Source organism: Siphateles boraxobius, unplaced genomic scaffold (genome assembly GCF_051911475.1).
Source record: "Siphateles boraxobius isolate OS27281-9 unplaced genomic scaffold, OSU_SipBor_1 8, whole genome shotgun sequence".
NCBI classification, from domain to species: domain Eukaryota; kingdom Metazoa; phylum Chordata; class Actinopteri; order Cypriniformes; family Leuciscidae; genus Siphateles; species Siphateles boraxobius.
This window is the reverse complement of record NW_027509208.1, coordinates 28,258,538-28,283,422: the sequence shown is the minus strand read 5'-3', so window position 1 is coordinate 28,283,422 and position 24,885 is coordinate 28,258,538. Positions and strand designations below refer to the sequence as shown.

The 24,885-nt window shown below is 42.3% G+C and overlaps 1 protein-coding gene across 4 annotated transcripts in view; it reads left to right on the top strand.

Moving 5' to 3' along the window:
* The first annotated feature begins 11,145 nt into the window (after window positions 1–11,145).
* ccn6 (cellular communication network factor 6) overlaps window positions 11,146–24,885 on the top strand; it is a 35,205-nt gene continuing 21,465 nt past the window's right edge. Inside the window, exons 1-3 of one of the 4 annotated variants that reach the window (XM_077219540.1) lie at window positions 11,288–11,370; window positions 13,844–13,966; window positions 23,340–23,601. In XM_077219540.1, the coding sequence (XP_077075655.1) occupies window positions 23,373–23,601 (229 nt within the window). In that variant the 5' untranslated portion in view covers window positions 11,288–11,370; window positions 13,844–13,966; window positions 23,340–23,372. Of the gene's footprint in view, window positions 11,371–13,843; window positions 13,967–23,339; window positions 23,602–24,885 lie in introns of all 4 variants that reach the window. The other 3 variants (XM_077219541.1, XM_077219538.1, XM_077219539.1) reach the window with 3 other exon arrangements.

Genomic DNA, 24,885 nt, shown 5'->3' with positions numbered 1-24,885 from the left:
AATAAAAGAGCAATCTCTGGGTCCCAAGAGGGCCCAGTTGAGAGTGAGCGACACTATGATTTGCCACTCTCAACCTCCTCTCTTATCCCCAGTAGGCAGGAGTGCACTTCGAGGACACAACGCTTTCTCACATGTATCTTGCCATTCCCTCACGGGAACCGTGGAGCCAGTAAAGTATTGCAGTTAAGTATGGGTCCTGGTCCTCCACCTTGCTGCCCTACCGTGGGTACGTCTGTGGTCCCACTGGTCCCGCTCGCTCTATCTTGGAGCCTGGTTAGCGATTCCCAGCCCGCCACACTGGCTTATACGGATGATCAGACTCGGCTATGTGATTCAGTTCACCCTTCATCCCCCCAGATTCAGCAGCATCTGGTTCATCCCAGTGGCGGACAAGGATGCTCTTGTCCTGCGTGCAGAAATCGCAGTCCTACTGGCACAGGACGCAATAGAGCCAGTCCCTCCAGCCAACATGGGGTCAGGGTTTTACCACTTCTACTTCATTGTACCCAAGAAAGGCGGTGGGTTATGACCGATCTAGGATCTGCGTGTTTTGAACCGGACCCTTCACAAGCTTCCGTTCAAAATGCTAACACAGAAACGCCTTTTCAAATGTGCTCACCCCTAAGATTGGTTCGCAGCGATCTAGTTGAATGACGTGTACTTTCATGTCTCGATTCTCCCTCAACGCATTCCCCAACTATCTCGACAACTGGATCATACTGGCCCACCCGCAAGATCAATTATCAAGAGACTTGCTCTGTGTCGTTGCTGCAGGGCAAGCATATACTGGTCTGGACGGACAACACTGCGACCATTGCATACATCAACCATCAAGGTGGTCTATACTCCTGTCACATGTCGCAACTCGCCCGCCATCTCCTCCTCTGGAGTCGGAGTAGCGACTCAGGTCACTTTGTGACATTCACAATCCGGGCGAGCTTAATCATGCAGCCGATGCACTCTCACGACAGCTCACACCCATGGGAGAGTGTGAGACTCTACCCCCATGTAGTCCAGCTGAGTCTGTCTGGTGTGAATCGAGTAAGCACTAGGACGAGAGCACCTGAGCCCCAGGTGTGGAGCCCAAGTCTAGGTCGTAAAACCTCACGAACATCACAAACAAACATCCTGAAGTGAAACTCCTGACAATAAGGCCTTAGAGGCAGCTATACTCCTAGTTGAATGGGCTCATACTGCCAAAGGGGTAGGCAGTCCGGCCAATTTATAGGCAAGAGAGATTAGATGTGTGCCAATTCAGGGGCTGCATCCTCCGAAGGCCGCATTTGAAGGCTGATTGCGTCACAGCGGCGTGACGAAAGCTTTCCCAATTCGAAAGATCCTTCGAATGCAGCCTTCCGTTAGTACTGCCAAGTCCGAGGTATTCCCGCGAAATTGAAGTACTTTTAAGTTGTTGCAGCGGGTAAACTTTTTTTCCGCGGGTTGATTTCCATCCCCGTAAGTACGATTTTGGCGCTCCAACATCCCCAAAACATCCCTCATACTCACAAATCCTCTGGAGAATTCAGCGCCCGATGGAGAAAGCCAATGGGCTTTTTGGGCTACTTTTGTTGCACAGACCTGGCAACCCTGACTACCATACTTGTTTCCCCGGGTTGCAAAGGATTGATCGAGGAACAGAAGCAGCCAAGAGAAAACGAGACAGAGAATGAGCTGATCGAGATATTTAGGGAGGAGGACATGAAGTTTCAGAGAGAGATAGAGGAGAGGAGATCGTCCTGGTTGCGTATGCAACCCACCGTTCCCGTAGTCTACGTCGACTGAAAGGGATCACGCCAGGGAGCCAGTCATCTTTCAGTACTATTGAACGAGCCAATGAAATTGGCGTGCGTGATTCACATCACACACTCCGCTCCTGCGGGGCGGGTATAAATACGGAAGTGGATGCATTCACTAGTTGCTTTTTCGCTGAGCAGCCGAGCGTAACCCGGAGTCAGCGAGTCAGCGGTGGTCCAGCAGTAGTGGCAAGGGGACTATGTCCTCTATTCCCTCCTTCAGGGCCACCTTCCAGTGCCTAGGCAAAGCCTCCTGATGCCGCCGCACTTAAGCCGGGGAAGCACAGGGCTTAGGCCAGAGAAGTCACTGCTGTTCCCACAGGACCAATGGGAAAGCGTTCCCTGTACATGGAAGGAAGGGACGCTGCGGAAGCCAAACCTAACCGAAGGGGGGAAAATGGAGAATACACAAATGAACTGGGCGAAAGACCGGTCAGTACAACATATGGAATGTCACTGGGGTGGCTCCAGCCTAAGAAGGGAGGAGACTTAGCTGACAGTGACGGCAGAGAGACTCTGCTGAGGGAAGACACGGTATCGCCTTCGGGAGAACACATACAGGTATATGGGATCACCATAGGGATCTCAACATATGGACCCAGCCAAACACAGGTTCCACACTGCTTACGAGTGGTAGGCCTAACACCGGACGTTCCACCACGTCCGACGTTGGAGGGGTGCGGAGGACTCAACAGGGTTCAGTTAAGGGGAACTCAACTGGAGTAGAAATGGCGCACATATCCAGTTGATCTTGATAGTTGCCAGTTCAATTGATCTTGCGCAGCAAGCCGACACTTTAAAACGGGCTCACGGTGAAACTGGCTTCATGACAAGGGAGCCCACGGGAAAAGCAGCGGTTCAATATAGGTGTCACCGAGCCCCCAACTCTAGAATATCTGTTAGCGAAGCACTGTCAACGCCTAGGCGGGAGCACACACTCATTTAAGACTAGCTCACCAACATAACTACCACATATTCCTGCGATAGCCACCTGAACCTCCGCGTCCAGTGTAGGACCGGCCCAGAATCTCCAGGGTCAGAACGCGGGTGCCATTGTGCCCCGTCCCTGAAAATGTGTTCAAGGGGAGGCATGAAGGCTGTCGAGGGGAGCTAGGTCTGTTTGGACCAATAACGGGCAACTATCAAGACCTGCTCTGCTCCTGACTTGGCACAGTAGGTGCAACTAACAGGCGCACAAAAGACAGGAGCTCTGCTCAACACTACATGTGAAGATCACTGAGCTTCAGGAGCTTTTCTGCTCAACACTTGAGTGTGATAAAATTCACTGAGCTTCAGGAGCATTTCTGCTCAACACCTGAGTTTGATAAAATTCACTGAGCTTCAAGAGCATTTCTGCTCAACACCTGAGTGTGATGAAATTCACTGAGCTTCAGGAGCATTTCTGCTCAACACGTGAGTGTGATGAAATCACTAAACTTGAGCAGGCGCCAAGCGACAATTAATCGCATAGCCGCTTTTTTAGAAGGCTCACTGGGGAATGCATTTCTGCGGGCCCCCGGGGGCAGCTGAGAGCCAGTGTCTGTCCAAGGGTTGTCCGCTCGGATATAATATACGCAACTGGCAGGGGGACGAATCCGGAGAGGCAACAGAGTAACTGTGCGGCCCCGGAGTGGTCCCGACCCATCTGGACCGCCAGGGGATGGAGTCTCCACTCTCCCTGGCCATAACTGTCGTGAGGCTCGTCGGCGGCGCGATTGTGTAGGCCGGGAAAATAGTGGAATGAAGCGTCCTCAGAAGCTTCTGACTCCAAGGAGGAGGTGACGGGTGAGTTGCGACATACGAGGGAAGCTTACGCAACGGTCACAATGTTTGCCTTTTCAGAACCAGTACCAGCTCGCTGAGCTGCGGTGGCTCAAAGCGAGGAGAACTGTCACAACTCAAGGCACATATGCCCTTTGTACATGGCTCCTCAGTCGGTGAGGGTTTGGCAGCAGGCCTGGGTGAACTCTTTTCACACAGGGTATGCTGCTCTGCCACGGTCACCTCAGGACTCGATCATGAAGCTAGCCACAACCAACCACCTAGTAGCATGAAGATCAAGTTTACAACAACTGGCCTTCATACCCGCTGGAGGGAGTGGCTATATCAAGTCCTTCGCCAGCAGGACAAGATATGCGCGCACAAGTCAGGAGCACTGCTCAACACTAGGTGTGATGAATATCACTGACTTGAGCGGGATAGCCAAGCCTGATGTGGGGCAGCAAAGTGGAGACTGTGGTGTTAGTGTGCAGTGCAAGACTTACCTGCCTCCACTAGTGGCAGTGGCCGCGTGAGAAGGCGGATGACTGGGTCTTCAAACGCACCAAGCTGACTGCTGGCGACCAAGGGGGGCTGAGGGGCGTAAGGCTAAACACACCGCCAGACTGGTCCTCTTGGGACCCAGGAACAGATGAATTTGGTGGAGGAACTGCCAGTGGCGGGGGGGTGGAGGCAGCAGCGGGCCACCGGGGCAGGATGTGCCAGATGGCCTCTGTCTGCGCTCGGGTGGCAGAGAACTGTTGGACGCAGTTCTTCATCGTGTTGGCGACCAGCCCAACCTGGAAAATTGGGGAGACCAGGAACCGAACCTTGTCCGCATCCGCCATATCCACCTGGCTGAGGCAATGATGGTGCTCCTGGACCACGAAGGTGGACATCGCCAGACCGATCGTGCACGCCACGACACTCGTGCCCCGGAGGGTGAGGTCGGAGCAGTGTGGTGCTCACCTATGAGCGCACGGTCTGGGCTACCCTTGTGCATGTCCATGGGTGCTGTGGCTTACAGACCTGTAGCAGCGCCATGGCACGCAAGAGGAGGCGGCTTGCCCATAGGCTTTGTAAGCTCTGCCCATCAGAATGAACGAGAACTCACAGGCCTTGGGGGGGATGAAGATCACTCCAAAAAGGAGCGGCCGCCAGACACAGGTGCACCAGTGTCGTGACAGACCGCTCCACTGGAGGGGTAGCCTCGCAAACCTTCACCGCTCCTCCATCGAGGGTAGTGAAGGGGAAAATCTATTCAGGCAGTTTCTGGCAGAGGAAGGTGCTGTCAACAACCTGATAAGCTCTCCATGCACTTTGAGAAAGAAAAGCACTGGGGCGGCGAGCTGAGAACCAGCGCGGCCCGCCCAGAGATACCAATGCACCAACCGAGACTGAACGGGATACGGTGGAGTTCCACTCGACCCCAGCAGCCTCGGCGGCCCGTTTCAGCATGGCTGACATTTCTGGATCTGGCTCGGGCAATGTTACACTCCCAGAGAGAGATAACACAGCCGAGTCGTCATCTCCAGAGGCCAGCTCACCCTCAGATGCTCCTATCGACATCTTATCCTCTGAGGGAACCCCAATTGAAACGGCTGATCTGTCCATTACAGAGGCTGCGGTGTGATGAGGAATGAGGAGACCACAGGGAATGGATACCGGGCGAGACATCCATCACTATCCTCCGATCACTCATCCCACACGGCACCCGGGGGTGGGGCATGGTAATGGGGACTCGCGCTTCGCGGACGAGTCTCGATCTCAACACCGCGACAGTCATATTCTTGCAATGAGAAAATGAGCCGTCCACAAAAGCTGCCTCAACGTGCTGAACATATAAATATATTTATATGTTCGCGCCCGCGCCTTCATAGCGTCACAGCCTGCCAGAATGGGCGTGGCTTATCGTATAAAAGTAAGGCCTGTAGGCTGACTTCCCTGGTTTTTCATCGACTGAAGCGAAGTCGCTCGTGGCTTGAGCACGGCCGGTTACGCAATACTCGTATTGACCAGTGACGCCAGTCATCAGATTCTGCGCGATTGCGTGACACTGCACAAGCCCAAAAAAAACATACAGCGCGGTGAGCGGGCTAAATACAAAAAAATCTCCCAGCATCGTTTCTTTTTGGATATAAACACTAGAAATTGACTATATTCATACAAGAAGATTTGCTGTACGCATAATAACTGGCAAGGGATATTGGACGACTATCACAACCTCGAACAGTCGAACTTCATTCACCACGTCTAAAAGTAAGCTATGGCTTGTTTAACCTGTTTGTTATAGTTAATTTGACTATCTTTAAATCGAGAATATTGGTCAAAACAGCATGCCTCTTTATACACAATTATGTTTTCAAATGTAGCTTAATGTTGTCAATATTCAAATGATAATTAATGATGTCATATGTTTTGTATAACATTTGCCACATTTCTTTTTAAATCATGCTTTAAAGCCAAATATGTCATTCTTTCCAATTACAAAAAACAACATAGAAAACTGTTAATGTTTTGTCGTGTTTGACGTTTCTCTTAAAGCAGGGTTAGATGTTATCAGGGGTTACATCTATTAGATGTTATCAAAATGCCAGCAGAATTAATATTGCACCCAAAATTCAAAATGTAGTGGAAAAAACGCCCTAGTATGAGTTATTTTCATAATTATAACATATGATATTAAACAAAATATTTCCAGAATATTGACGCGATTGCAAATGTGATAATTTTATAAAACAGTTCAGTAAGAGTGAATATTGTCATGTGACATTTAGACATAGCCTAATTCCAAATATTTTCTGTTTTTGCTGGATTTCTCCAATGACAATAGTTCCAAACAAGCCACAGAAAGAGTTATGCGTATTTGTGATTCAGTGACCTAGTTGCTTAGTTCCAGAACGAATCTGCCGTTTTGAACATAAGTTAAATGAATGCTTCTATGACTCGTACATTAATACGGTAATTTGGCGCCACCTATTGGTGGTTTTAACTTCATAATTAAAAATATATAACTTGTATTAAGGGGATGCCAGTTTGAAGAATGCCTTTGGTCGCATAGGAATTATACTTGAATTGTGAATTGTTTAATACCTTTTAATGGTCTTCTGCAATGTTTGAGGCATATTTATTTTTTCATGCTTTAATGTTGGCCTAATTTCAGTTACATTTAGATTTTTATTGTAGTAACCACTCAGCTATATGTGGAAATGCATATATAAAAAAAAATGTTGCAAATAAAACCATAGTCCACAACTTCTGTAGTTTTAACTTATTTTAATATATAAATTCAGTGAAATCGTCAAATTTTGTATGACTTGCCAGTGACTTGTGACCCAAGCTACGACTTGACTTGACTTGCTTGACATAAGGCAGTGACTTGACTTGACTTGACTTGACTTGACTTGCCTTTATAAAAAATTTACTTGGACTTGCTTGAGACTCGAAGGTTAAGACTTGAGACTTGCTTGTGACTTGCACATGTGTGACTTACTCCCACCTCTGATTTGGAAAAATAAAACAGAATGTGTTCAAAGGAAATCTTTGATAAGAAGTTACAAGGAGGGTGGTCTTAATGATTTAGATTTTCAAACTATTAATCAGACATTCAAAATTAATTGTATTAAGTATTGTATTTCTAACAATAGTTTACCCTGGTTTTGGATCCCTAATTTAATCTTTAAACACTGTGGTGACCTTAAATTCTTATTATCTTGTAATTTTAAGTGCAGCAAATTACCTATTAAACTCTCAAATTTTCATAAACAAGCTCTTGAATCCTGGAAGATTGCTTTCAAACATAATTTCTCCCCACACACGTGTATTATTTGGAATAATGAAAATGTACTGTGTGGTAACAAATCTCTTTTTTTCAAAGAATGGGTGGATCAAAATATTCTTTTTGTTTCTGATTTGTTTAGTGCTCAAGGAGACCTTCTTTCTTTTCATGATTTTATGTCCCTGAAAAGTGTTGTGATTTCTGTAAGAGATTTTAATAAGGTGACTAAAAGTATTCCTGTAAGTGTAAGAACCTTGTTTAATGCGCATTTAAGTTACAACCTTTTAAACAACTTTATTCCTACACTTGCATTCAATGGTGTTAATGTATTAGATAAAAAATGCAACAACTTGTTTATTAGGAATGCTCTTTCTTCAACTACAAGATCTCTTCCTAAAACTCGTTCTAAATGGAGTATCTGTTATCCAAACTCCGATTTGAATTACTTATGGGCTTTTTCTTACAAACTGTTTATTCCTAATAAAATAAAATAACTCCATTTCAAAATTGTTCATAGATATTACCCTTGTAATTTATTTTTGAGCAGGTTTTCTGAGAATGTAACTTCTTTATGCTCCTTTTGCAATATTGAAGAAGAATCTATTCTACATTTATTTTATCAATGCCCATTTTCTAAATCTTTCTGGTCAGATGTTACCTTGTTAATTTTTTACTGTTGCAACAAATTGGTAAAAATTTCAGAACGTATTATTTTTTTTATCAGATTTTCATTCTAACGATGTTAACCTGAATTATACGGTATTTTTGCTTTGTCTTCTGGGCAAGTTTCATCTTCACAAAGCCAGAACCATTCATTGTAATCCTGATTTTAGAATTTTCTCATCTGATATAAAGTCCCTTTTTTCTTCCTTTAAGAGTCTTTCAAAACCTTTAAACTCTAAGGTTTCTAGAACAAATAATATCCCTGAGTCTGTTGTAAAGAACCTTTAATATGTTATTTTTCACAAATTGTAATATTGTATTGTTTTGTATAACCTAATGCATTCTATTTTGATGTCTGTAACCCCTCTCTTATTGTTAGTGTAATTATTTTTTTTCCTTCTCTCTTCTGCTCTCTGTTATTGTAGGTTTTTTTTTTATTTGCAGAAAAAAAAAATATATATTGATATATATATATATATATATATATATATATATATATATATACATATATAAATTCTTATATCAAAATCTAATATACAAGTGTAAAAAGTTTTTAAGAAAAAGTACAATACTTGTACAAAAAGTACTTGTACAGTACTAGTACAAAAAGTACTTGTACAGTACTTGTACAAAAAGTACAGCCTCTGAGATGAAGTGGAGTTGGAAAACAATCTAAAGTAGGCTACTTCAAATTTAAACTAAAATACAGAGTAAATGTATTTCGTTACATTCCACCACTGGTTATTTGGAAAATGACACTAACAAAATGTATTGTCACATTAACAAATTGTTGCTAGCTGTGTCCCGGGAGTTGTCCAATGGGATGGTCTGGTTTTTGTCACCTAGCAACTGGTGACAGTGGTTGTGATGAGCGGCAGTAACATTTGTACTGGACTTCTTTAAATTTTAACTGCCTAAAAACAAAAACTTAAAATGTTCACCATGGTCAATTTATGTAGGCTTCATAATAAAGTCCAAAGAGTATAAAACCAGCCTATATAAAAATCACATGCTGGCAATAAGTCAAAATTTTAACCTTTATTATATATTTTTCTTTAATTTTTATGGATCCTTCTGATGTATCCTGCATTCACGGGAAAGGAAGGACGCAGTTACAGGCCGCATTTTGAAGGAGCCTTCGAAGGACCTTCGAAATGGGACAGCATTTGTCGGACCACGGTGATGCAATCGGCTATACTTTCCCCCTTTAAACGAGTCTCGGTGCGTCCTTTGAAGACCGTGTCGGCAGCGCACTTCGAAGGACGCGACCTTCAAAGGATGCAGCCCTTGAACTGGGATGCAGCTATAGCCTCGACTATTCATTTGCTCATTCTCTGCTTAGATGCTGTGGACCCTTTTTTGGGAGGTCCAAAACACACAAACAACTGTTCTGATCTATGCCACAGTGCAGCTCTGTGGATGTAGGCATCCAATGCCCTAACTGGACAAAGCAGATTATTTATTTTCTGTTTGGAATCCTGGAATGGAGGAGAACAGAAGGCCTGCAGAACAATAGATCTGGCATTTGCAAGAGACAGAAAGCTCTCACATTTCATTAAAAATATCTTAAGTTGTGTTCAGAGGATGAACGAATGTCTTACAGGTTTGTAACGACATGAAGGTGAGTAATTAATAACTTCTGCACATATAATGTCAGATTATTATAGTTAATTTACACGTACAACATAAAGCCATTACTTTTTTTAGCTATGTTAACACCATGTTTGATTCATCATGGATTTTTTCTTCCATCATACTCCAGGGTTTCCTTATGCATTTATGCACTTTCGCACTTTTCAAAAATGGTGCTGATTGTTGACACGCTAAAATGTATAGAATAAAATGTGAATATATATTTACATGGAATGACAGATATGGATTGTACTGCATGTTAGTTTGCTTATTGTGCCAAAGAGAACACTGTGTTTTATTTTTCTATTAGAATACATTGCAAATAATGTATTTTATTATAATGTATTATTTACAAATATGCACACCATCACTTTTAATTGTATGCCTAATTTGCTGAAAACTTATCAAATTCAAATACGAATTTAGATTACACGAATCCTGAAAATGATGCAGGCAGACCACCCCTAAAAATGTAACATTTTGTCATTCTACTAACACAGAGAGCAGTGTGTATTATTTTTGAACACTCAGACGTGTACACGAGTATCAGACTTTTTCAAAATTGCCACCTGCAACAACTGATCATATTTTCATTAATACTCTTTGAAAGTTATATGCTTGCTTAGAACAAAACCGACTAATATTTGAATGTCTTGGAAAAATACTGACCGATATTAATTGCCTTGAATGATCAGATGTGTGCCCAAATCACTGCGGCACTGATATGTACTAAGTAACACTATAAATACAATATAGATAGATCTAAATCTGGAAGATCACTTGTATCAACATTATATATTTTCATATTGGCCAGCCCTAAAACTTGCTGTATGGTAAATCAGTTTAGACATAACAGTATGACTTTCTCCTTTGAAAAGATGTCTATAATGAAAAGCGCTTTCAAATAAAATTTACTTGACTTGCGTAATGAAGTGCAGCAGAGCAGCACAATGTATCAATTATTGTCTGTGCCTGCAAAATCTCATAACTGATTTTGTGGTACTTCAATGACATATGTCACAGTTCCGTGGCATTGGCGCCGTCTCAAGTCTGACAGGGTTTCTTACGATATTCCCTGCTTTAAGTCTGACAATAATAAGTCTGCTCAGTGAAGTCGACATCTCTTGTGTTTGGTACCATATACAAACAGCGTTTTCATGATGGAAGTTTACTGTGACTTCAGTATCAGACATTGGTCACATGAGAGTCTATGAGCCACCATAAGCCAAGGAGGCAGATTTCAAATCCCATTGAGATTAATGTAATTGTTATAAACGTCCTTGTGTTTATGCTAAAATAATTTATAAAAATTTGCCAACGGGGTATGAAAAATAAACTTCAATATATATTATCTGAATACAAAAAAACAAAAAGTCTTGTTTTAAGCATATCTAATAATAGATACTGATAAAGATTTTTTTTTTTGCAAAATAGATGCCACAGGGTGCAAGAAAAGAAAGGAACAGCAGAAGGCAAGGGCGAGAAAGAGAGAGAATGGAGGGAGGGTGAAATATTTCAGATGGAGTTCTGTGTGAGTTCTGTAGGGGAAAGGTGTGTTTGGAGAACAGACAGAGGGGAGCTTTGTGTACCTCTCTCTGACAGATCAGCTCTCTCTCTCTCTCTCTCTCTCTCTCTCTCACACACACACAGCCTTCCTTCTTTCATTCTGGGTGCGCAGAGCTCGTTTGCAAGCCGTAGATGATGCTATCACTACTGTTCTGGGTTCTGCTGCTTTGTCTGAGTCAGGTAAGAGCCACCAATTCCATTCTCTCTTCACAATCATAACGTGACTAACCAACTGTCTGTCCATGACCCGTAATGCTATAAATTACTTAAATATATACTACTGTAACTTAGAATTTGTCTTTGAGATTCTGTAATGTTTGGGATGTTAACTGTACAGTACATGGATGCCATGCATTTGTAACATTAGCACTTAACGACCCGGTAAAACTACTTAAAGTTCATGTGTGTGCTGGTGTCCGTGTCTTTATGGTCTGTGCTGGTGTAGCCCTAAAGGTTTTAAAAGATGAAGAAGTTGTCAAAGGGCTTATGACAGGTCAGGTTCAGAGAGATGGAATGCTAGTCAGCTTCTATTTAAAACTTGTTTCTCTTCATGAGATTCTGTGTGGCTTGTGAAATGGCACTTATTACAGCATCTCCTCAAAGTGGAACTTCCCAAGAGATGGTTTATGAGATATTTATGAGTTTGCTCTGGCATGTAGGTTCCTATTGTTATTCTGCTCTCACGGAATGAGCTCATCCTGTAAACTTGACGGATAGACTTCAGATATTTTTTTTTTGACCTCTGGTGACCCTGGAAGCACGTATGTGAAAGAGAACCACTGAACTATGTTATATATATATATATATATATATATATATATATATATATATATATATATATATATATATATATATATATATATATATATATATTATATAGATCAGTGGAAGGGACTGCAGTGAACCCTACAGTACAGAAACATGACTGACTTTCTCTAATGATAAAACACACCTCTCATATAACTAATGAACTAAATTTAGAAACTCTTTTTAAGGAATTTTAAGGGCTCATGTGGATTTCAGTTGTCATACCTTTGTTCAAATCAAGTGATACTATATTATTTTACTTAAGTCAAGTCACCTTTATTTATGTAGCGCTTTTTACAATACAGATTGTTTCAAAGCAGCTGTACAGAGATAACAGGAAAATAATGTTATAATAATATAAAAAAAATTAAATGTCCCCAACTAAGCAATCCAAAAGTGACAAAGGCAAAGAAAGGCGAAAAAGGCGACAGTGGCAAGGAACCAAAACTCCATCAGTGACAGAATGGAGAAAAAAAACCATAGGAGAACCCAGGCTCAGTCAGGGGGCCAGTTCTCCTCTGGCCAATGAACGAACACTGGCCAGTGTATGATTATGATTCAGGCAGCATTATAGGTCAGAAGTCAGATTGGATCAGAACTTCACAATATTTATCCAGTTCCATCTGGTTGGGGGTCGGAGTCATAACGCCGGTATGGAGATGAGTTTGTTGAGCCTAACATTGAATTATAGAAGTCTATAATTTGTGTTATGTGTATGGTAAGCCAAAGAGATGCGTTCTTAGTCTAGATTTGAACTGACAGACTGTGTCTGCTTCCCGGAAAATGTTAGGAAGATTGTTCCAAAGTTTTGGTGCTAAATAGGAAAAGGATCTACCGCCAGCAGTCGATTTTGATATTCTAGGTATTGTCAACTGGCCAGAATTTTGGCATTTTGGACCAGCTGTAGATTATTTATTAAACGTGTAGGCCAACCACCCAGTAGAGCATTAGAATAATCTAGCCTTGAACACATGAACTAATTGTTCTGCATTTGTCATAGAGAGCTGATGTAATTTAGATGGAAAAATTTGGTTTTACAGATACTAGACACGTGACTTTAAATGAAAGATTGGTATCAAAGAGCACACCCAGGTTCCTAAACGACTGCGAAGGCTTGACAGATCAGCAATCAAGTGTTAGACGGTATTCTAAGTTATTATGTGAGGAAATTTTTTGTCCAATAATTCGAATCTCTGTTTTTTCAGAATTAAGTAGTAGGAAATTACTTGTCATCCAGTTTTTTATATCAGCTATGCATTCCGTTAATTTTGTGGATTGGTAAGTTTCGTCAGAGCGTGAAGAAATATAGAGCGGAGTATCATCAGCATAACAGTAAAAACTAATGCCATGCTTCCTAATGATATCTCCTAAGAGTAGCATGTACAGAGTGGACAGCAATGGTCCTAGTACTGAGCCTTGTGGTACACCATACTGAACTTTTGACCGATAAGACATCTCTTCATTTACTGCCAAAAACTGATAACCGTCAGATGAGTATGATTTAAACCATGCTAGTGTAATTCTAACATAATTTTCGAATCTATTTAAAAGAATGTTGTGGTCGATAGTGTCAAATGCAGCACTAAGGTAGAGTAACACTAATAGCTCTCTTAGTGCTGCATTTGACAACCACGATCGGATGATAAGAGCAAATCATTTGTGACTCTAATGAGAGCTGTCTCAGTACTATGATACGGTCTAAATCCTGATTGAAAATTCTCGCAGATACCATTTCTTTCTAAAAAAGGAACATAGTTGTGAAGATATTGCCATTTCTAGTATCTTTTAATCTCATCCGTGTAGCCACGTGAATCGGAATTATCCTGACAATGTTTTATCATTACAGAGATAAAGGGAAGGAGGCCTTCACAAGGGAGAGACTAGTTGACACTTCAGGACTGCGTTGTTGTTGTGTCCAGGCGCAGGTCCTTCATCAGATCCGGATACGGCCTGGATCCGGCGGACTGCGGTAAACCTTGGGATAAACAGAGAGACAAATATTAGCGTAGACGCCATCCTTCTAATGATGTACAATGTACATCAGGATTTATGGGAAGTGTTCCCGGTTCCGGCTGATCTAAACTATGCAGCCTAACATTGAATTATAGAAGTATATAGTGTGTTATGTGTATGCTAAGCCAAAAATATGTGTTTTTAGGCTAGATTTGAACTGACAAACTCCAGACTAAAATGAACTAAAATTACTAAAATTAAATAATTTACATGATTATTATATTTATAATTTAAATTTTTAATTTATAGTATTAATACATTTAAAAAATAAGAATTAATATAAATATAATATACATAATTTTGAGTAAATATTATCTGTAGTGTTACAGGGACGGCTCATGGATTTTAAAATTCAGGAGGCACACTAATTGCACTAAATAGTGGTCTGGGGATTTTTGTATTTTAAGGATGATGAAGGTAGATAATAATAATTAAAGTTCAGTTTTAATAACAAATTAAACAAGATAGCATAGGCACTGTAATAGCATGTGTAACACGCACACATAAACAATACCAGACAATGAACGAGAACTCAAGAGGAACCTAAATGCACAGTTAATGATGAATAGAATGCAAACAGGTGTGATCATTAATGAATGCCCATGGCAACAAATTGTAGCGGGAAAATAGAACAAAGGGAAACATGTGACTGAAGAAAAAAAAAAACTAAAAGTCCATGAAAACGAAATCAAACACACAGATTGTGACACCGTGTTAAAAAAGCATGTTTAGTGAAGGTGATTGCTGCAATATAGCCTTTAGACCTTGTGTAGTCCCGCCCCTTTTCAGCGCTGCGCTCATTGTCTTTCGGTTTGTGTTTCCACAGCATGAAGGTAAAAGGATAAAAGGATCATGGCCATAGACTGTGAAAAAATATGGACGTAGTGTCCGTGATGTCACCCGTAGGTCTCTGAAAAGCACTTTTGAAGCCCAAAGTGGGCAGAGTCGGCCGTTGCCATCTTGGCAGCCGTGTGTCAATCCCAGATAACCGCAAATGTGCAAAGAGGCGGGATTAGCTGAGGTGACTTGAAGGCTTACAGACAGCAGACAAACAGCTAGTAGTGACATCAGCGGCAATCCACCTGTCACTCAAGTGACCACGCCCTTAATGCAGAATTTAAAGGCTTAATATAATTTAAATTGACTGGTTATAAAAAAAAAATACCCCACTCAAAGCTGTCATGAAGGACAAAATTATCTATATAGACCAAAACCACTTTTTGTACCAGGCTGTAAAAAAAAAGAAGTTCTGCTGTAAAGTTAGGCATATTAACATCGGGAGTATAGGACTGAAACTGAATTTTGGTCAGGGCCTTCAACACGTCAACATATCTGTATCTGATTGCAGACATGGAATCATTGAGCGATGACCACCTAGTAGCACACAGTTTTTTCATCGTGCCACTTTTTCAGTAATCTCAACCAATACATTCCATCTCTTTATACTGTGCGCAAATAAACACGTAAAATTTTTCCATGGTGTTGTAAAACTTTGTCAGCTCTGTTATTGACTTAACTGAATCATTGAGGACCAGATTTAAGTTATGGGCAGCACAGTGTACATATTTGGCATACTTTGCCAATAGGTGAATGATGGAGAGAAAATGACCTTTGTTGTCAATTTCAGTGTCTTCAAAGTGTCACCGAAATGCATGGTTGTTTCATGCCAGAGTTAAGGTAACATTAATGATCCGGTCTAGAACCTGCCTCAAAAATTAACTTTCTTGACGGATTTGCTTTTGTGACTGCGGTCTGCAAATAACCAGCATGGTTCACAATATGCAGCATCAAGCTTAAGCGAGTAACACAGCCAAGATCTCGGTAGCAGAATACCAGCTTTTGTTGTGGTGGAGTAAAAACTTGTCAAAAAGCACCTGTCTCCTTGCATTGGATCTCGAGGAAATGGGCCGCATGAACCTTGCGACACAATAAAATGCTTTACTTGCCCATCTATTAGTGTGTCTGGATAGTTTCCTTTATCTGTTGGGTAACCCACTGACATATTTCCCGCCGAATATCCAGCTTTTGGCTCGTCTGCGACTGCTGCTTTGGTCCCCGAATCTTGGCACCCTTATCAAGCTGTCAGCTCCATTGTTGTTCTCATCCAAAGACGTGCAACTTCTCTCGACATCGTTGTCATTCGCACTAGGTTGGCACAAAAAACTGTCTATTTTGGGTAGTTTTTGTATCTCGACTAACTTCTCCACCCTCTCTTTTCTCTTTAAGCCCCACTTTTATGTTTGTATTTGTCCATCCTTTAATGTTCAATTAGCTAGCCACTAGTAACCTCTCTCACACTGTGTTTTCTTATTTTAATTTGGCGCTGCGATGCAGCGTCATATAAAAAATGACGGCGTAGTTCTACGGCAGCCACGGGGTGCAAAAAATAATAAACGCACACAAGAAATGACGGAGAAATTAGACATTACGGAGAAACAAGAAATTACTACACATGACATGCATAGAAAAATATATTTATTGTTGCCACAAGTTAAAAATGAATTCCCTCGTTTTAATTAAAAGTTCCCCAGTCGAGCCGGGCCCATTTGCACGTGCATACCTTGCATGCCCAGACGCTACGCCACTGGCCCTGAGTTATTGGATTAATGAGAGGACCGAAACGGTGTTTATTTTTTGCTGTATTTTCTTTTGTTTGTTCCCCCCCCCCATCACAATAGACCTTCCCTCAGTCCAGTTATTGTGCCTGGAGCAGAAGGACCGCTCTCTGGAAATTCACACCAAGGATTTTAAACAGTTGGGGAATCTGACGCATTACACGGGTACCACGTGTGTTTTACATCTCGAGCCTTATCGAGCGGTTTGCCAGGGAGCGGTCCCAAGAATAATTTCGCAGCACGTGTGGAGTGGATGCTGGTAAACAACCACTCGGCATTCACCATTGAACCTCGGTTAGCCTACCAGCACCCCTACAACTAACCCAGCACCCAGTCAGCCTACACCCAGCTAGACATTCCCCCGCAGACACGGAGCCTGTGCCTGCCGTGGAGAAAAAGCCAGCGAGCCCTGCTGAGCCGTGTTCCGCCCCGGAGCCTGAGACCAATATAATGTCTGACCAGGTGCGCAAGTGGGCAACAACGGGCGTTCTCTAGGGTGTACTGGTGGTGTTTGAGGGCATGGATGGAAGCCCCGCGCCCACACTCTCACCACTCCGTGTAAGGGAAACATGGACCCTGAGTTATTAGTCACCTTTGACGAGGACTTAATAGACTGATTTATGGAGGCTATACCTGAGAATTTCCCAATTTCATTGACATTGCCCAGTTCCAATGTCCCTGTATCTACAGCGCCCCCTGTAGCTTCAGATTGACCACGCAGCCTGTCTTCCCCTTGTCTCTTCCACAGCTGTTTCCCTGCAGTGCTGCTAATTTGCCTCGGGTCTTTCAGTTCCCAGCATCACCTTGTCGTAAGGACCTCCTGGCTCCGCATACAGCCACAGAGTCCTGGACTACCTCGGTCCTTTGACCCATTGGCTCTACCTTGCTCCCTCAACTCCACCGTGGCCCGTCATCCCACCACCTCCAGCAGGCTCCCTCATCCCACCAGCTTCACCAGGCTCCCTCGTCCCTCCGGCGTCGCCTTGGTCACCCTGGTTCTACCTCTGGATTACTCGATGCTGGTTGCACCTCTGCCTTCCATCCCTTCGGCTCAACCGGGCTACGCCTTCCCTTCGGCTCCACCATTGTCCTCGGTCACACTGGCTCAACAACGGTCTTCCGGATCCCCATCTCCACTTCGGTCCCATGAGCCATCTGCTACGCCTTGCCCCTCCGGACCATTAGTGTCATCCAGGCTCCGTGTGGGTCTCTATCATTGCCGGCTTCATCACAGAAGATCGTTCCCCAGGATACATCATCCAAATCTCCACCATGGCTCCTCCCTACTGTATGGTACGCTGACTGTGGTATGGGTACCCATCTGGCTTCTCCTGCTCCAGAATTCCCCCTGGCTCATCCCACCCTCCTCTCCCCCATGGATTTTTTGGATTTGGTTTTGTTCCTCTTCTGCTCCTTGTTTGTAATATTCAGTACAGAATATACTACCTATCTACTGTTACTTCTCTCTAGCAGGGCTCTTGGATGTAATGTACCTAAATAAATGTAAAGAAAGATTGTAAACTGATATGCTTATGTGGTATTTAAAAGCAAAAATGCCATGGGCTGCATACATAGGCTGTTTACTTGCTGCCTGCAGAGTGTGTCAACACTGTAAATCCAGCTGGTTCGGTGATGTTTTTCTTCCATAGGCAGCTATAACACTAGTGCAGTCAGTAGATCTGCACTAGATCTGTGTAAAAGGGACGCTTGTTGAAGTTTTGCAGGGATTACAGGAGCTCCGTCTTCACTTTGAGCTCCTTCATCCAAGCTGCGATGTCTGAAAGGCAGGCAGAGAAACGAAAGCTGCAGTAATCAGGTTTAAACGACAGACAGAACTGAATATCATTGGCATAGCAGTGTTAATAGAAGCCATGTGCCTTTATGATCGTGTCTAGAGAGGTTGTGTATTTCTCCATGTACACACCTTAACTCTAGATTCTTCTTTTAACTAATTAGGAGCACGTTCCTTTCAATAGAAAACAGTATAATGGATACTTTACAATCCAATGATACCATGAGAATGGACACATAATTGGTGGGGAAAAGTAGCACGGCTGATGTCAGAGGTTACACAATGTTGTATGCCCAGATTATATTCATTTTACATACAATATGAAACATACTTTATCAGCAGAACTTTATCAAATGTAGAACCTGCACTGAAAGTAGTAGGTCTATGATTAGTAGCATGACTGTTATTATGCAGCATGTGGCAGCTGTTGATCAGCTATTCTTAAGAACTGTGGGTAAAGAGTTTCTGCAAGATTCAGCATGTGGTATTCAACACAAAGAAAGCACTGCAACGGTGACCCTTTAACCAGCTTGAAGAGGAGCTCCGATGCTTTCAAAATAACTTTTCTGGTAACAAGCTACTGTTTCCAATGATTAGTGGTGTAGCGCAAAGATCACTGTTTTTAATGTCACATTGGTGTTACTTTGCGAGTGGAGGTTAACAAGTGACAGCTCTGTCTCGTATGTATGCTGGCACTGGAAAGTCAGATTAATTCAGTCTTCCTTCTCTCATACGTTTGGAAACTTTGATTCATTTCAGTGAATCAGTTCGTCCTAAATGTTTCTTTCTCTCTTATAAACATTTTTTCTCTTACAAAAAGTCTGATTCCTTTCTAGTTTCATCCTAAATCAACCAGTTTCTGTTGGCCTATCGTCTTCAACTCAGTTATATAAATAATGGAGTAATTATCTAGTTTATATATAATTTAAATACATATAAACATACATATAAACATACATTTATACTAATATATATATATATATATATATATATATATATATATATATATATATATATATAGTATAAATGTATTTTTAAGTTTGATGTTGTCAACCTCATTGATATTGTTAATTCAAAAAACCCATACTTATAAATAATAATAAAATTATAGAAGCATAGAAGTCATTGAGAAAATCGCCTTTAAAGTTGTCCATTTATGTTTGCGATTATGCTGCATTCACTCACAAAAATAAATGTTTAAAGCAACACGAAGTAAGATTTTTTGCCTAAAAATAATGTTTCCAAAATTGTTTCAGTGGTTCATCAAGTCGTGACATGGTGAAATGCACTTATGCCACAGCTTTGGGGTCCTTTATCTGATATATCCACGCTATGTCAGATTGCCGTGTGCGTGCGCGTTCGACAGTAGGCTGTGGTAGGCTAAATTATTTATGACAGCGGTAATGGACAATTCCGCTTCCAACCTGTAGGGCGACCGCAGAGGAAAAGTCACTTGGTGTTGCTTTAATATATAGATGGTTGGAAATTTACAAAATATCTTCATTGAACATGATCTTTACTTAATATCCTAATGATTTTTGGCCTAAAAGAAAATTCAATAACTTTGACCCATACAAGGTATTGCTTTATGGCTATTGCCACAAATATACCCATGCGACTTGTAACAGGTTTTGTGATCCAGGGTCTAATTTATGCATTTGATAGAAACTTTTATCCAAAGCAACTTACACTGATTTCAAGGTACAGTATGGGCCTAAATTTTATCGGTTAACACATTCCCTTGGAATCGATGATGACCTTGGGATAGTTAACGCCACGCTCTACTGTATGAGCTAAAGAACACTCCACAACATACTGGCACAAGAGAAATCACACAAGTAAATTAAACAGGGCAGAACAAGTGAGGAAAATAATCCGGAATAGACAGAAATGGCAAAATAAAGAAACTATGCTCTAAACACAAAACAATAGACTAAAACAAGAGTGATTGGCAAGGAAAACAAAACCAAAGAGATAAGAGTATAATACAACCAAGAGACAAGGAGAGTGGTGTCAGGATTCTCTCACAAATAACTACAAATTAGCTTACAATAGTGACAGAATCATAAGAGTTTCTGGTAACAATTTATTTTACAGTGTCATTGTTACATATGTTTCATGTTATTACCATAGTAATAACAGTAAATTATGCATAATTACATGCAAATAAGCCTCAACAAAATCCTAATACTACAATAACCCTATACAGTAGATAAGTGAATATTAATTAATATTACTCAGTACTTAAATGAATAATTACACTGTAATAATGACACCTGCAAATAAAGTGCAACTGAGTTTCTTTATGATACAAAATATCAATACCAAAATCGCTGCAAAAGATGCTTTCCAACAGGTTTTATCATAGTTTTTGGCCAACTCCATTGACTTAAGTCATGACAAAAAAATACGATAAAACCTGTTGGAAAGCATCTTTTGCAGCGATTTTTGTGTGAGCATATCAGTGAACACCCCAGACCACTCGGTGAGTTCCACGTCTTTTTCACGGTCAGAAATCGAAAATTCTCGGGACAGCAGCATTTGTCCAAATTTCAATCTTAACCGTTCTATTTCATCAGAAACGATCTTAAAACAGGGCTTTAAGTGTAAAATTACTGAACATGTCCTTTAAGTTTGTTATAATTTTAAAGAAGACCCTTGGCAGATTATTAATGAAGTAAAAATAAATTAATAAGTAAATCCAAAAAAAGTTATATAGGTTTAAGTTTATTAAAATTATTTATGAACTTTATTTTATATAAAATATACATTTTATGAAACAAGTTGAACTCTAAAATGGCTAGAATATCAAAGCCATAAATCTAAATAAGTTGTGTTCCAAATTTGAGGTTGATATCTCAAAAAATGAGCTTTTGGTAAGATTTTGTTTGGGCGCAGTAACAGATTTTCCACATTGGGTGCCAGCAAAACTCCACTGGTGCACACAGTAATTGGATTTTAGATTTGCAGTTGAGTTTTTCTCTCTCAAATATTACAAGCACACAAAAACACACACACACACATGTTTGTTTTTATTACACACATACAAACCACACTCAGACATCTATACCACAATTTATACAATTGGCTCTATAATTTGCCGAAGCAGAAAACAGGAATAAAGCGAGTATTTGCTTTATAGTATAGGCCAAACCTGGAAAAATGGCACCATCTGGTAAAAAATAGTAAAAATTTTAATTATGAAGTCTTGCCAAAAGAATGAAAGCCTCTTAACAAAGATTGAGTAATTTTATAGTTAAAATGTGCTGCGAGGGAGTATTTTGAGTACCTAGTGCAAAATAGATCTTTTAAAGGAAATAGCGGTGAAATAGTAGAATTCCAATATATGCCAAATTTTATGAGGTTAGCATTAACACAGGCAAAGTGATAAAAAAACCCACAGAAAAAGCCAAAAATGTCCATAAGGATGCACAAGGGGTTAAGAATGTGAACACCACGCTCGCACATGGGAGCAATGACGGTAGAAGCCAGTCTTCACATTGGCTGGTGGGACCGGCTCGTTCGGGTCCTTCGACAGTAGGACTGCGATCTCTGCCCTGAGCACAGGGGCATTGTCCACCTGAACACGGGTGAACTGAATGCCTCTGAAGACTCCGGGGCGCCGGGCCGACTGAATCGCATAGCCGAGTCAGCGAGACGGGCTGGGAAGCGTAAGCCAAGCTCCCAGACACAGAGCAAGCGGGACCAACGGCACCACAGACGTTCCCGCGGTGGTGCAGCGTGGCGGTATGCAGGGACCTGACTCGGACAGCATAGCGGGCCGAAGTGGGGTCTGAATATTTGGTGCAACACTTTCGTCGAGGGGCAGGGTGAGTGTGCGGAGATGTCAATGCGTCCAGGACACAGCCACTGCTGGCTCGCTGGCATAGCGTCGTCGACCGCCAATCGCGCCCTCTTGGAACCCAGAGGTTTCAGAAATTGCTCTTTTATAAAAATTGTGGGTGCCACTGGCCTGTGGGACCACCATCTCCTGAAGAGCAACTTGATCCACCTCCGTGTCACCCGTCTCAGGGTCGTTTGCACCTCCACTTGCCACGCTGAGGCCTGGATGGTGGCTGCTGCTGAGGCTTAGCGGGAGGCCGACCTCGGCGACGGAGGGTCTGTGGCCTGTGGGAACAGCAGCAGTCCGCCGGGGTAGGATGTGTTGGATCGCTTCCATCTGCTTCTGTGTGGCCAAGAACTGCTGGGCAAAGCTCTCGACCGCGTCGCCGAACTACCCAACCTGGGACAGAGGGGCATCCAGGAACCAATATTTATCGGTGTCCCTCATATCGGCCAGGTTTAGCCAAAGGTGATTCTCCTGGACCACCAAGCTGGACATCGCCTGACCAATGGAACTTGCGGTTTCTTTCATCAGTTGCCACACGGAGCTCCCGGAGGAGCTCTGGGTCAGAACCACCCTTGTTCATGTTCATGAGCGCCTGGGCCTGGTGGACCTGCAGGAGCGCCATGGCATGGAGGGCGGAAGCAGCCTGTCCACAGGCTCTGTAAGCCTTCGCCATAAGACCGGACGAAAACTTACATGCCTTGGACCGGAGGTGTGGATTGCCCCGCCAGGAGGAATCGGCACTTGACACAGTTGCATCGCAACGGCACGCTCCACCGGCGGCACATCCACATACCCCTTAGCCGCTCCGCCATCGAGGGTGGTGAGGAGGGAGGAGCCACTAGGACGGCTTCTGGCACTATACGGCGCCGTCCACGTCCTAGTGAGCTCCTCATGCACTTCCGGAAAGAATGGAACCGGAAACCTATCGTTCAACCAGGAAGGTTTGGTATGTGGTGGAGGGTTCCACGCAAGCCCGACCTTCTAAGCTGCCTAGTAAAGCACGTCGAACGTGAGCGACTGATGGGGACATTTTGTTTCTATTTCAATGGTTTTCTTTTCTTTTTGCTTGCAGGTCTCTGCTAGCAGGCAGAAGCAGCGAGAAGGGATGGTCCCGGCGGAGAGGAGGCAGTTCTGTAGCTGGCCGTGTAAGTGTGGTGTTCGGCAGCCATGCGCCCCTGGTGTCAGCTCCATCTTGGACGGCTGCGGCTGTTGCAAAACCTGTGCACGGCAGATTTGGGAACCATGCAACGAGAGGGACGTCTGTGACCCTCACAAGAGCATGTACTGTGACTTTTCCAAAGACCAGCCGCGTTATGAGGTTGGCATCTGTGCTTGTGAGTGAACGTTTTATGGAAAACCCTGTGTGGTTATTACAACATTACAGCATCTTTAAAATAAGATAAATTTACTTGAGAAGCGGAATTGTTTTCAGAGAATAAAGCTGCGTGATGCAGAGCTTTGCACATGATATTCGGGGAAAAAAATACTGTGGCCTTGAATCAAGAAATTAATTACCCTGACTGAGTAACCACATTCCGTTGATTTGTAAATCGTGGCGACTTTGCCTCAAAGGATTAGTTAGCTTCATAATTAAAATTTACTGATAATTTACTCACCCCCACGTCATCCAAGATGTTTTGCCTTTCTTTCTTCAGTCGAATATAAATTAAGGTTTTTGAGGAAAACATTCCAGGATATAGGAATGTTTTCTTTTTCTCCATATAATTGGACTTCCAACAGGAACCAACGGTTTGAAGGTCCAAATTGCAGTTTCAGTGTAGCTTCAAAGACTCTACACTATGGGTGCCCAATCCTGCTCCTGCCGATCGACTGTCCTGCACAGTTCATCTCCAACCCTAATCAAACACATCTGCCTTTAATTTCAAGTGATCCTGAAGACCTTAATTGGATGCTCCAGGTGTGTTTGATTAGGGTTTGAGATGAACTGTGCAGGACAGTCGATCGGCAGGAGCAGGATTGGGCACCCCTGCTCTACACGATCCCAGCCGAGGAATAAGGGTCTTATTTAGCCAAACCATCTGTCATTTTCTAAAAAAATATATATATATATACTTTTTAACCACAAATGATCTTCTTGCACTAGCTGTGATGTGCCACACATTACGTAATCTCGTTGAAAGGTCACGCGTGAAATAGGCGGAAGTACAGACCTAATGTTTACAAAGCGAACATGCAAAGACAAAGTCAAATGCCATTTACAAAATAAATAAATAAATAAATAAATAAATAAAAGGTAAAAAATTATGTTGGATGATTTTGAAGTTGGAGGAGAAAATGAGATGGAGTTTTTCGTCCCTACATTTTCCACCTATGTCACACGTGACCTTTCCAACGTGATTATGTAATGTGTGAAGTCGTAGACATGGAAGACGAGCATTTGTAGTTAAAAAATATGTATATATATATTAATTTTGTAGAAATTGACCGATGGTTTGGCTAGATTAGACCCTAATCCTCAGCTGGGATCGTGTAGAGCTTTGAAGCTGCACTGAAACTGCTATTTGGACCTTCAAACTTATGTACCCCATTGAAGTCTATTATATGGAGAAAAATCCTGGAATGTTTTCCTCAAAAACCTTAATTTCTTTTTGACTGAA